At 35.0% G+C, this 11,626-nt stretch overlaps 1 protein-coding gene, 1 long non-coding RNA gene and 1 other non-coding gene across 5 annotated transcripts in view; 1 reads left to right on the forward strand and 2 right to left on the reverse strand.

Annotated features, from left to right (window-relative positions):
- Positions 1-8,428, reverse strand: part of LOC134252358 (probable E3 ubiquitin-protein ligase HECTD4) — a 42,712-nt gene extending 34,284 nt beyond the window's left edge. The window contains exons 1-13 of one of the 3 annotated variants that reach the window (XM_062734815.1): positions 7,652-8,428; positions 7,281-7,519; positions 6,005-6,113; positions 4,427-4,571; positions 4,030-4,197; positions 3,463-3,646; positions 2,955-3,131; positions 2,507-2,620; positions 2,081-2,221; positions 1,476-1,702; positions 1,310-1,377; positions 1,007-1,161; positions 640-745 (exon numbers count right to left, since the gene is read on the reverse strand). In XM_062734815.1, the coding sequence (XP_062590799.1) occupies positions 640-745; positions 1,007-1,161; positions 1,310-1,377; positions 1,476-1,702; positions 2,081-2,221; positions 2,507-2,620; positions 2,955-3,131; positions 3,463-3,646; positions 4,030-4,197; positions 4,427-4,571; positions 6,005-6,113; positions 7,281-7,519; positions 7,652-8,319 (2,501 nt within the window). In that variant the 5' untranslated portion in view covers positions 8,320-8,428. Of the gene's footprint in view, positions 1-639; positions 746-1,006; positions 1,162-1,309; positions 1,378-1,475; positions 1,703-2,080; positions 2,222-2,506; positions 2,621-2,954; positions 3,135-3,462; positions 3,647-4,029; positions 4,198-4,426; positions 4,572-6,004; positions 6,114-7,280; positions 7,520-7,651 lie in introns of those variants that run through there. The other 2 variants (XM_062734814.1, XM_062734816.1) reach the window with 2 other exon arrangements.
- Positions 8,429-8,663: 235 nt separating this feature from the next.
- On the forward strand, positions 8,664-8,735 carry Trnae-cuc (transfer RNA glutamic acid (anticodon CUC)). The gene has a single exon. It is a non-coding gene; the product is annotated as a tRNA-Glu (tRNA).
- A 1,828-nt stretch (positions 8,736-10,563) lies between these two features.
- LOC134252376 (uncharacterized) lies at positions 10,564-11,296 on the reverse strand. Its single transcript, XR_009988958.1, has 3 exons — positions 11,162-11,296; positions 10,917-10,986; positions 10,564-10,743 (listed from the first exon to the last, which is right to left on the reverse strand). It is a non-coding gene; the product is annotated as an uncharacterized LOC134252376 (long non-coding RNA).
- Between the last annotated feature and the right edge of the window lie 330 nt (positions 11,297-11,626).

Here is an 11,626-nt window from a genome sequence, read left to right on the forward strand (position 1 = left end):
ATGTAAAACTTTGGTCGGCCATTTTGGCCCCGCCCTACCCCCGGGGGTCATGATTTGAACAAACTTGAATCTACACTACCTGAGCATGCTCCCATAAAAATATGATGAATTATGGCTTTGTCATTCTTGAGAAGAAGATTTTTAAAGAATTTTCCTATATATTTCTACGTAAAATTTTGGTCGGCCATTTTGGCCCCGCCCTACCCCGGGGGGTCATGATTTGAACAAATTTGAATCTACACTACCTGAGGATGTTTCCCCATAAGTTTCATCTTTCCTGGCACAGTGGTTCTTGAGAAGAAGATTTTTAAAATATGCCACTAAATTTTCATTAATTCCCAATTATCTCCCCTTGAATGAGGGCGTGGCCCTTCATTTGAACAAACTTGAATCCCCTTCACCCAAGGATACTTTGTGGCAAGTTTGGTTGAAATTGGCCCAGCGGTTCTTGAGAAGAAGTCGAAAATGTGAAAAGTTTACAGACAGACAGACAGACAGACAGACAGACAGACAGACGGACAGACAGACAGACAGACGGACAGACGGACGGACGCCAGACAAAATGTGATCAGAAAAGCTCACTTGAGCCTTCGGCTCAGATGAGCTAAAAATTGAAGTTTAACCATGTTTTCCACTTACCTAAGATATCTAGTTCCCTCTTTTTCCACAGCTTGTGCCCTGAGCTTTTCAGCAAAATCCACAAGAATGAGATCTCTCAATGATTGAAGTGCTATGTTGTTCTTGCCTAAAAAAATATATATCACATGCATCTTTAATAGGATTAAAATTAACAAGTATGGTATGTTTTATCATCATTGAATGAGAATGTCTTTGTTTGAAAACATTTCTTTGTAAGTTCTTTCAAATTAACAGCAAATACAGGAAACTAAACACCCCTTACCCCTCTCAAAAATCTTTTATATTTTCAACAAAAAAATTGAATTATATGTTCCTGTATACACATGTTTATAGGGTATATGCATGTACCTGTAGACGTGTGACTTACCATCATACAGTAGAGTCTGCATCAGCTGGTTTTTGTCAGTAGTCGAGGGATATAGGACTGATATGCCTACTGTGATCACATGACACGTTTCCTCCAGAATTTGTGTGTCCTTGACCTCAGAGCAGTAGCTGGTCAGTAATTTCCACAAAAGTTCCCTGTAGTTAAGTTGAAGAGCAAATAGTAAGTGAAAGAAAAAAAACAAAATATTCTGGTAAGCTAACTATTATTATATTACAAAATTGATATCATTTTTATCTTATCTCCTTTTTTTGGTTGTGTTTTCTTAATTTCTAGATTTTCTACCTGGTTTCTTTGAGAATTTGAATCTCTGCTGGTCTTTCTTGCTTGAACAAACTTATCTTAAGCAACAACTGGAATGGTAAAGGTAAATATTAAAACATCTGTACACAACAGCAACTACATTGTATGTAAATCTTCAAAGCCACAATAATTTGAATTTCTATCTGACCTGCATGACAATAAGACTACAGATGATGGTCTGGGGGTCCTGAACTGTCATGGCTTGTTGTAGTATGTCGTAAATCCGTCGCAGCTGAACAATGTCCACAGAATGCTGCTGTAGGATGCAGCTTCCCAGGGGGCTGTGTAACAGGTCGTTATTTATCTGGTGTAGACACATACTCCCCACGTGCTGTAGCATACACCTCATGGCCTTAGGGGTGGGGACACTTCCTTCTATTAAGCATGAAGAATATGAAGTATGTCTTACAATGTTTTTATTAATCATTTTTTCCGTAATTAATGATTTTCAAGTGCTTAAAGTACTCTACTGAAATTTTCTATTAAACCATCTGTTGAGACTGTAGCTCTACTGATTTTAATTTACAAGCATTAATTTTATAGATATTTTATATCCATATATTATATATTGCCCCAACTTTTCTTAAAACCAGACCAAAATTGCAGAAGGAGAATCATTTTGTATGAATTTCACAGGGACTGGCAGAGCTAAAAATCTGTAAATCTGGGCTGTGATTTTAAATCAATCAAATTTCAAAAATGAAAGAAAGTCTCATTCTAACATCTCATAATATCCCATAATTCCAGACTAACCTGGTGGTAAGATGACCTGGTCTGTGACCTTTAACCTTCTGTGGATGTGATGTGCAGACTGGTGACCTGGATTAAAGAACTGGTCCACCCAATCAGAGCTGCAGGTCCATATCATGTTATTCCTCACATCAAAACACACACCTGTCAAAAAATAAATCAGGATCACTGTCATCAATGGTCAAAGAGATGGCACTGAATCCAGTAAAGATGTATGCATGGCATATTCAAAATTAGTGCAGTCTCTCTTATGATGAAATGCACTGTAGCACATTTTGGGATAATTAAGTTTCTGAATGATTATAAGAGTGTTCTTAAATTAGAGACAAGAAGCAGTGCAAAAGTTGCTAAAATACAAAGTGTATGAAACTGCTACAGTAAGCAGGTCTACCATGGATATAGAAGTTTAAAATAATGGTATGTCTTTACCCAGTCCCTGCACTGCTGCGCCCCTCCCGAGGGCACAGGTGGGGGCATCACTGAGGTCTGATCTGGTGTTAAACTGACCCGTCTCTACCGTGAAGCACATGTTACTAGCAAGTACTACAAAATAAAGATTTTAGGAAAATATTAGACTTGTGGATTCACAAAATTATAGAAATTTCTAGAGGAATATGTTTCTTATAATGATACAGTACATCCGTTCAAATCACAAAAAATCTGCATCCAAGTTGTAATGTACCATAATTCTCCATTATCAGGCAATGTTAAAGATAGCTTTCTATATATATTAAGGCTTTTTAGTTTTAGGCCCTATTTCTGAGAGTTTTACAGTGTGTTCTCAATATGACATACACGTATTATAAAACATAAAAGATTTCTTTTAAAATGACCATGATGACTGTATCAATAACATTTTTTTGACAAATTTTCTTACATCTAAGTCCAGACAAACTGCCCCCTCCTCCAAACAGTGACCGTGTAGTGGACGTACTATTGCTGGCTCCTGCTGGACTGGTCAGTAGCACCAATGTAGTGCCATCACAGAACACTGGGCTCTTCATCAAGTTCTTCATCAATATAGAACAAGATGTACTTCCTACGGCTCCTGATGCTGCTAATAATTAACATAATTTATGTTACACAAATTACATTAAGCACATATCAGTGTATTTATTCACTGGTATATACAATGTATCAACTGCTGACTGTATCAATCTTGTGATTAGATAACAAAAGCCTCCCCCACAAAAAAGTTTATTTTTTCCCTCTTCAGAGAAGAATTTAACATATTTTAAAACTAATCATTTTGACAGTGTTTGGTATTTTTATTAAAATTAATTATGAAGAGAAATGACAAGGGTAAACAACACCATTTGAAGAAATTTAAATTTGTACAGAAATTGATGTCTAGAATGATCTAATGATGTCAATTCTTTGCTTACACTCCTCTTTTTTGGTGGACAGAGGATCCCCTCCTGTTAAAGCTACAAGTGTGGCGGCTGAGGTACTGCCTCGGAATGGACGGAGTTTAGATAGAAAGCTCTCATTTAAACTTTTAGCACCACCATCATCTTTTTTCACCAGTGTCACTTGAGGCTGTATAGGAATAACAACCTCTTTGTCTTCCTGCAAACAGAGAACAAACTGAGAAGCATGTAATAAATGCGGGCATTTCTTTTACAACATACAAGTACATTAACAAACTTATTCAGATGATTCAGTACTCCAATACTTAAAAAGTTAATGCATAAATAATTTCTCTGACAACACTGAACCTTAACTTCATCAATTACTCCCCCTCCACCCCCCCCCAAAAAAAAAATCCAGAACACAAAACTGACACACAAACAAAGGTAAAGCATATTGTACCCTGATTTAGTAACCAAGAGAGAACCAAAAAAAGATAGAGGGAAATACATTAAATCATCAATATACAGTTCATAATGCCTTTCTAAACATGAATAAAAAAAAAATTTGAAAACCAATTGGATATTAAACACAATACTTACATCAACATCAAACATTTCCATGTAAACTGGTATTCCTTTGGCATTTTTGTCACCAGGGAGAATTGGCACCCAGATCCAGAAGAAGAAGCGTCCATCTGAACAAAATCCAATCGTTGTCTGAGGTCCTTCATTTTTATAACCATGAGGTGTAGGTAAAGTTTTCATAGGCTGTAATGAAACAATATGTTCAATATACCACACATATCATTAATTTTAAATATTTAACATTCATATGTGAAAACAACTGTCATATTTTTCAAGACTACCGGTATATAACATGCAATACAAGGACAGCATACAAATTAAAAGTGTCAGAGAGATCATGGCAAGAAAAGGGGGTGGGGGTGGAGATTAAACTTTTTTTTTTCTTTTTGAAAAAAAAATCTAACATAATTACCTTTAGTGAACTCGGATCTAGAATCTGACAAAAATTTGAATTTTCAGCCTCTGAATCAAATGCAGCAGGTCTGTAAATGAGTAGTCCATGACCGTAAGCAATCTTTCCTGGTCCCAGCTGTAAATTCCTACTGTATACATATCCCCTGTAACATAAAAGCAATTAATACTTTGTATTATCTATATATAACATGTTTGCAAATTGAGGAATAATGAGCATGTTTGATGCTTTGTCCCTTTCACACATGGGAAAGCTTTTCGGATTTCTAAATTGACAATTTACATATATGTACTTAATATACTTAAATTAGGCCATGTTTCTTTACTATTTTATACACTTGATCATATCTTCTTTACAAAGTATGTGTTTATAAGCTGCTCCTTAAATACTTGGAATATTTCAATATCTTTGCTTTTTCTGTTTATGGCAATAATTTTTCCTTCAAACTGTATGACAAAATGAACATTTACAACACAGGAGTGAGAAAAATAAATTTTCTTTTTTAAAAAAAATGATATTTTCAAAGACATAAAATATATTGCTATATATCACAAGCTCCAACTTTTTTCATTAAAAATGAAATGTGTGAACTGGCCTAGCATCTTACACTTGGTGCCATTATTCAATGCCAATGAAGATAGTGGCCCAGATTCTTTGTGATGAACTTTTTAGGGGTAAACTTTTATTACAAAACAAGTGCATGTCAAATTTAAAATATAGCTATAGTACATGTGTGTATCTGTTAATTGGCATAATTATGTCTGCAAAAATCATTTTTAACAAAAACTATTTAAGTTCTGGAATGTTCAGTTAATATGGAGACTAAATGTATATAGTGAAGTGGGTGTCCCTAGGTTTGATTCCTGATTCAGACACACATTTTCTATATTTTCCTGTTACAAAGGTTGGTGCCTTCCACACAAGGACTTGCAGGTAAAAGTCCTGCCAGTAGGGCTACACGAACTTGGGTTATGCTTTGAGGGTGAAGACCATTTAAGGAGGGAGGAGTGTAATGGTTTAGGCCGTGGATAACGGCCTGGATAGCTCAGTGTAAGTAGAGCATTCAACTTAGTGATACAGGGGTCTCTGGCTAACTTCCAAGTCTAGGCATATATTTTCTCTTTTACCTATTACAATTGTCCATAACCAACAAGAAAAATTCTTATTTTTAAAAATGTTTCTTATCAAGTATTATTTCAATGACATGGAACAATGACAAACAAAAAATGATTTTATTTTGGCCTTAAACATAAAACAATTTTATTATTCCCAATAAATGTTCATTTTGTTAATCAAATAAAAAGATTAATAAATTTAGATGGCCAAGATAATATAAGGATTTTTTTTTCAATAGGAAAAATTACATAAGTTTATCTAATATCAGAAACTTTTTAGATGCAATTGCATGCATATTGATAACCATGCATCAACATTCACTATAGCATAAAACTGACAAGTCAGGTTTAGTAATTGTCTGTGTACTTTGAGGCTGTGCCAATTATCTTATAAAAGAAAAATATTACATAATTCTCCTTCTTTCACATTATTGCATCATTCTCTCATTAAAAATAACCCTACCTTAATGTTCCATGGAGACCTGATCCAACCTTAGCCAGAGCTCTGCCCTGAGAGTTTGTTGTGAAGAGGAAAACCCCATCACATGCTAAACTTCTACCAATCTCTGCTTCTATTTAAACAATGAAAGAAATTTTCAAGAATTCACATTTACAATTCATGCATATCAATAATTTTACGTAACATAAGGAAGGAAACTCCCTATTAACATGATCATAATATTAATAAAGGGAACTCTCTACCATTTGTTTACAGCCATTCCACTGTCAATGAAAATTTTCAGTTGTCATTGTAATGCTGCTAAGAGGATGTTTATCAACTGGGAATTTTTAATAAAAACAGTGGCAAAGTTTTAAAAAAAATTTATTCTCTAGTTTTAATAGATTTTTTTAAGAGATATTTTTTTTAAAAGTTTATTTCCTATTCACATCTGTATGATTCATTAAAATCTCAAATTTAAAGGTTTTTTTTTCATTTAAAAAGTAATGAAAAATTCAATTAACATGTCATTTGAAGAGTTTTTGAAATCTTTTTTCACTGTCAGTCATTTGGACTGACTGCCATGTGAAGTTTGTAAGTCCAGACAGATTTCTATCAGTCCAAAAATAATTAAATAAAAAGATGAAAACTTTGTTCGATTTTATTATCAATACATTGTGCACCATGTTTCAATAAACACTGCACACTTCATGCTAATTTGATCGTCGATTTTCTTTGAATTATCTCGGGGGTCGATTTACTTCATAGGTTTTTAATCTAGTTTGATTTTCTCACTTGGCTTACCGTAGCACCGTCAACAAACCTCTTTTATCACTTTACCAATCATAGTTTTACACTTGCGTTCATCGAAGAAGCCAGTACAAGATAGAAAAGAGTGTGAAAGATTATAATCGTACGTTATATGGAATTGATACGAAATTTTGTCAGATTTTTGCAAGTTCCTCTGTCAACATTTACCGGTCATTTGGACTGACACAGAATGCAAAGTAATCTGTCCTTGGTTGTTTTTATCAGTCTTGCCGACAGGACCGAAAAATTTCAAGAACTCTGCATTTGGGAATTTTCAACTAAATTTTTGGGAAAAACTGGTAAATTTTCAATTGCAACAGATTCCTTTAAAGGGTCCTGGGTGCAAGGGTTATCAAATTCTAAAAGTGCATATTAATTATTTAACATTCGCTAAATTCAACAAGTTGCTATTAATTTTACTGACATCAAAATAGGAGATTAGGAGTTAAAAATAATTTCCCCTAAATGCTTAAATACTGTCATATCTTACCCGATTTTTCTTTTTCCTTCTCATTTGCTGGGGCTGCAGGGGTCTCCTTCTCTGGTGTACTTAATAAGTCCTCAAATCCCCAGCACAATATATGTTTACTTCCTAGAATAGAGGTAGGCTGGCCAGGTCCTCCTTCTGTATCCAGTAATTTTGCCAAAACATCACTAATTTGCAGCGTATCAAGATTTGGGAGGTTTTGCAATAAGTGCACAGCATGAGTGAATGTTTTTAAGTGCCCTCTAAAGAAAAAAAAACATTAATTAGTAAAATAAAAGAGGAATTTAACAGTTACTATATTACATAAAACATTAATTTTTTTTAAACTCTTAGCAAGGCATTTTTTGCTGTTGTTGAAAATTCTGTTGATATACCTTGCACATGCTAATGCAACCAAAGCTGATGCAATATTTTCTCGTTGGTGTACATCTTCTGCAACTTTCACATTCTCATCACTTGTCTTCTCTCCCAACCAGCTACACAACAGATTTTCAAGACCCCTTAAACAGTCTCCTGGTTCCTTTGATAAACTGAGAGGAGCACAATCCCTCAGACAATTCAGTAAGAGTTCTGATGTAACACCACACAAGCTCGGGTCTATTCTGCTCTGGGACTGTAATAACGGTAACACAAGGAGAACACTGATCCTTGTAGAAAAGGATGCCTGCTCTGGTTCTTTGTATAAACCTTGCTTTTTCAGTATAGCTAGGGTTTCTTCGCTGCTGGAAGCCTCTCTTTCATTTTGTTCATCAAGGACAACTTGTCTTTGAGCATTCCAATACCCCTTCAATGCATTTAAACGATATTCTAGTAACTTCGAATAAGCATTGTTTTGAGTTCCACAGACAGCAAGAAGACGATTGCTGAGTTCTTTCGGGTTCTTTACATCAAAACTTATGACTTCATTATCCGCTTCATGAGAGTTGTTGACATCTCGAGGAAGTTCTACCAAATCTGTCACCCTTATCAACCCATCATGCAAAAACAGCGTTTCTTCTGTAACAGACAACCATTGGCAAGTGTCTTGCATACTCCCAGACATTGTTTTCGCAATGTCTACGAGTAAAATCCCTTCAATTACGCATTGCTTGGGAATTACGAATCCCTAAATATATTCCTGTTATTGACTTCTGCATGAAATGAAAATACAACCTCTCCGTCACTAGAACGCTTGAAACCAATTTGATAACAAAACGCTCATTAGATGTTGTAAAATGTCGACGCATACTGTGTATGATTTGAAAATTTGAAGGATTAGAATATTTCTAAGACCAGTTTTCCCAGAATTTAATGACAAACGATAGAGATGAAAAGGTAAACTACTAATAATGATATAAATACAATAGATAAGGTATATAAATATATTTTAATCTTGTGAAAGTAAGTTCCCAGGTAGTCTAGTGGTTAGGATTCCGCGCTCTCACCGCGGCGGCCGGGGTTCGATTCCCCGTCTGGGAAGATTTTTTTCCCCTTGTTTTTTAAGGCTTGATTTTCTATTGAGAACAATATTTTTGTGCTAGTGTAGGTATTAGGTAGGTTCAAGATTGTCAATATATGATTTCTGGGGGGGGGGGGGAAAGTCATGTAGGGCCACCGCAGAAAATCAAAATTTTACCAAAAAAATACATAGTCTTCAGATGCTCCTGAAATAATATTTCAATTCTAGGTCTTTAAAAACTTTTTTAATTAAGGTACATTGATACTCTGATAAGAGAGATAAGTCTTAATGACACAAATGTCTATTATTCCTTTTTGAATTTGTCAAGTTTAAGTGCCTTTTTTGTCAAATTTTTCCCCGCAAGCCATGCTATATTTGGTTGTATTTTATTCAGCATATACATTTCCTTCGGAAAATCATAAAAGTTAAAGAAAAATTTCATATGAGTGAGCAGAGGGTTTATGAACCTTAAGCCATTCTTTGTCACATAATATACGGAAAAAATCTTCAGTCAGTGTACATTAAATTTTGTTCAAATCATATGTACTAGCTGCAATAATGTAGCCCTCTCCCTTTTTTTTTTTTTTGGGGGGGGGGTACCAGAAAATATCAGATTAAAAAAATCGGAGAGGGCTACATTATTGCAGCTAATCATGTACCTTCTCCCTTCGCTCAGGGGGGATGAAGGGGGTAAAGTTTACATCTTTAGTATACTTAATTAACTGATTTCTGCTGTTACTGACTCAGTTCTTCATGTGTACGATGTGGCCCACATGGGCGCATACAGGATTTGTAATTGGGAGGGGGGGGGCGTGGATAACTGCGTTCAGGCAGGGAATCTGGGGGTCGCCTTAAATCCCCCTTTGGGTCCAGGGCAAAGCCCTGTTGGGGGCATAGGGGTGAAGCCCCCGGAAGGTCCTGGGTTTTCGTGTATTTTAAGAGTAAAACTAGGCACAATAATAGTGGTATTGGGTACACTGTAGTTATGTACTTTAATAATAGTTACAGTGTATATCATACATTGAATAGTGGGGGTCCAGGGGGCGAAGTCCCCAGAAGCTCCTGTTTTCTTTTTTTTTTTTTTTTTGCTTTTTTTTTCGTGTATTCTAAGAGTAAAACCAGGCCCAGTAATAGTGATAAAATTATTTATGTACAAAAGTATACGGCATTATTAATATTAGTCATAACATCTTTGAAAATTTTAAGGGGGGGGGTGCGCCCTCCGCGGCCCCCATTAAATCCCGCAGTGACCCATGAACCTCTTCAATAGTTTTCTGTCCTATATCATGTTCTTAATTTTGAATTTACGAGAGATTTATTTATTTATTTTTTTTTTTGTCTAGCTTGCAAACCGAGTAACCTCAAACATAGCTGCAGATCTGCAGCTAGCCTACCTGGCCTCAAACAGGTCCGTCACAAAGTACAGCTTAAATTGCAAAGTATCCACATGATATTATAATGTTTAAGTATCAGCATTTAATGTTAAAGTATCAGCATATATTGAATATAATGTTCTCCACATAAGGCAGCCGAGGGGTTCCATTAATCGGCACAATGTTATCTAGGTATATGCGTCGTCGCGCACAACGGGTAATTTTAAGTTACCTCATTGTACATCATCTTTTGCCGATACATATCTGTATATGTGTCAACGAAAAATTTCGCAAAACTTACAAAAATCATTTTTATTATTTTTTTTTAGAATAATATTCTTTTTATTTAAATGCCTCCCATTGCCTTTCACTAGTCAATAAATCTTTTTTTTTCTTGTGTAAAAACAAAAACCAGCTAGTTTAGAGCTTACACATATTGTAAACAATAGAAAACAGTAGAAAAATTGTTGTTTGTAAAATATATTTAATTCTAAACATCATATGTTGAGCAACATTTACATTGAAGATTGAATCAAGGCAATCAAATTGTCAATTTCATTAGAAACCAATCTATTTAACTCCTCTTCGTTCAGTCCCGTATCTACATCAGTTCCCAAATCATCCGGGTTTATGATGTGACCTTTTTCGTGTCTTTCTGAAATAGAAATACAGGTATTAAGATTGAACTGTATTTACCGGCCATGTAATAAAATATTTAACTGGACAAATCATTAAATGATATCTATTTCTTTTTCTTTTTTTCTTTTTTTGGGGAGAAATTAATACATGCAGTTGTCTACTATTCATGGTTAATGTACAAGTACTAACTTTTCTTTCCCCACCATTTCTGTTATTCGAACACTCCCATTATCATCAACGAAAATCCGGGGAACATGTTCTGAAAGTTTTAAAACGAAGAATATAATGAATTTGAAATATACTGGAAATCCAAAGGCATCTAAAATTCGATGGATACTCTTGCTGATGTATATTGCTCTCTGTTTTTTAACCTAAAGCAAAATTTTTATTACAATCATTCTAGCGAAACAAAGTTGGTATTGCTATATACTCACTTTATACTGATATGATGTCTGTCTTGAAGAAGTAGATTCCAGTCGATCTCAATATTTCACAGATAAAATCTATGAAACTTTTTGGGTAGAAAAATCGCCGATATTCACGGGGAAATACTTTTCTTTGTTTGGAAGTAACCACAAACTACTGCTAGTAGATTGTGACGTTTTAATTATTATGACGTCACAATTAGATATTGAAAACGAGACTGCAATACAAATCGGAACATCTCGTGTTTTTCCGACCTCAGAGGCAATAAGTCTCACGTAGATTAAACGAGATGTTTTTGTGAAACGCTATGCGCCCGGCGGCAACAACATTCGAAAAAGCTATTTTTAGCATATAGGTAACAGTCAAAGTCACAAGGTCATTGACCTTGATGTCATTTGAAAGAACTTAATTAGTGGAGTATGCATACCAAATATGAAGTCTCTATCTTTCATGGTTCAAAATTTATGGCGAAG

The sequence above is a fragment of the Saccostrea cucullata genome, unplaced genomic scaffold, assembly GCF_032062105.1.
Source record: "Saccostrea cucullata isolate Sc308-1 unplaced genomic scaffold, CSIRO_AGI_Scuc_v1 ctg69, whole genome shotgun sequence".
In the NCBI taxonomy this organism is placed as follows: domain Eukaryota; kingdom Metazoa; phylum Mollusca; class Bivalvia; order Ostreida; family Ostreidae; genus Saccostrea; species Saccostrea cuccullata.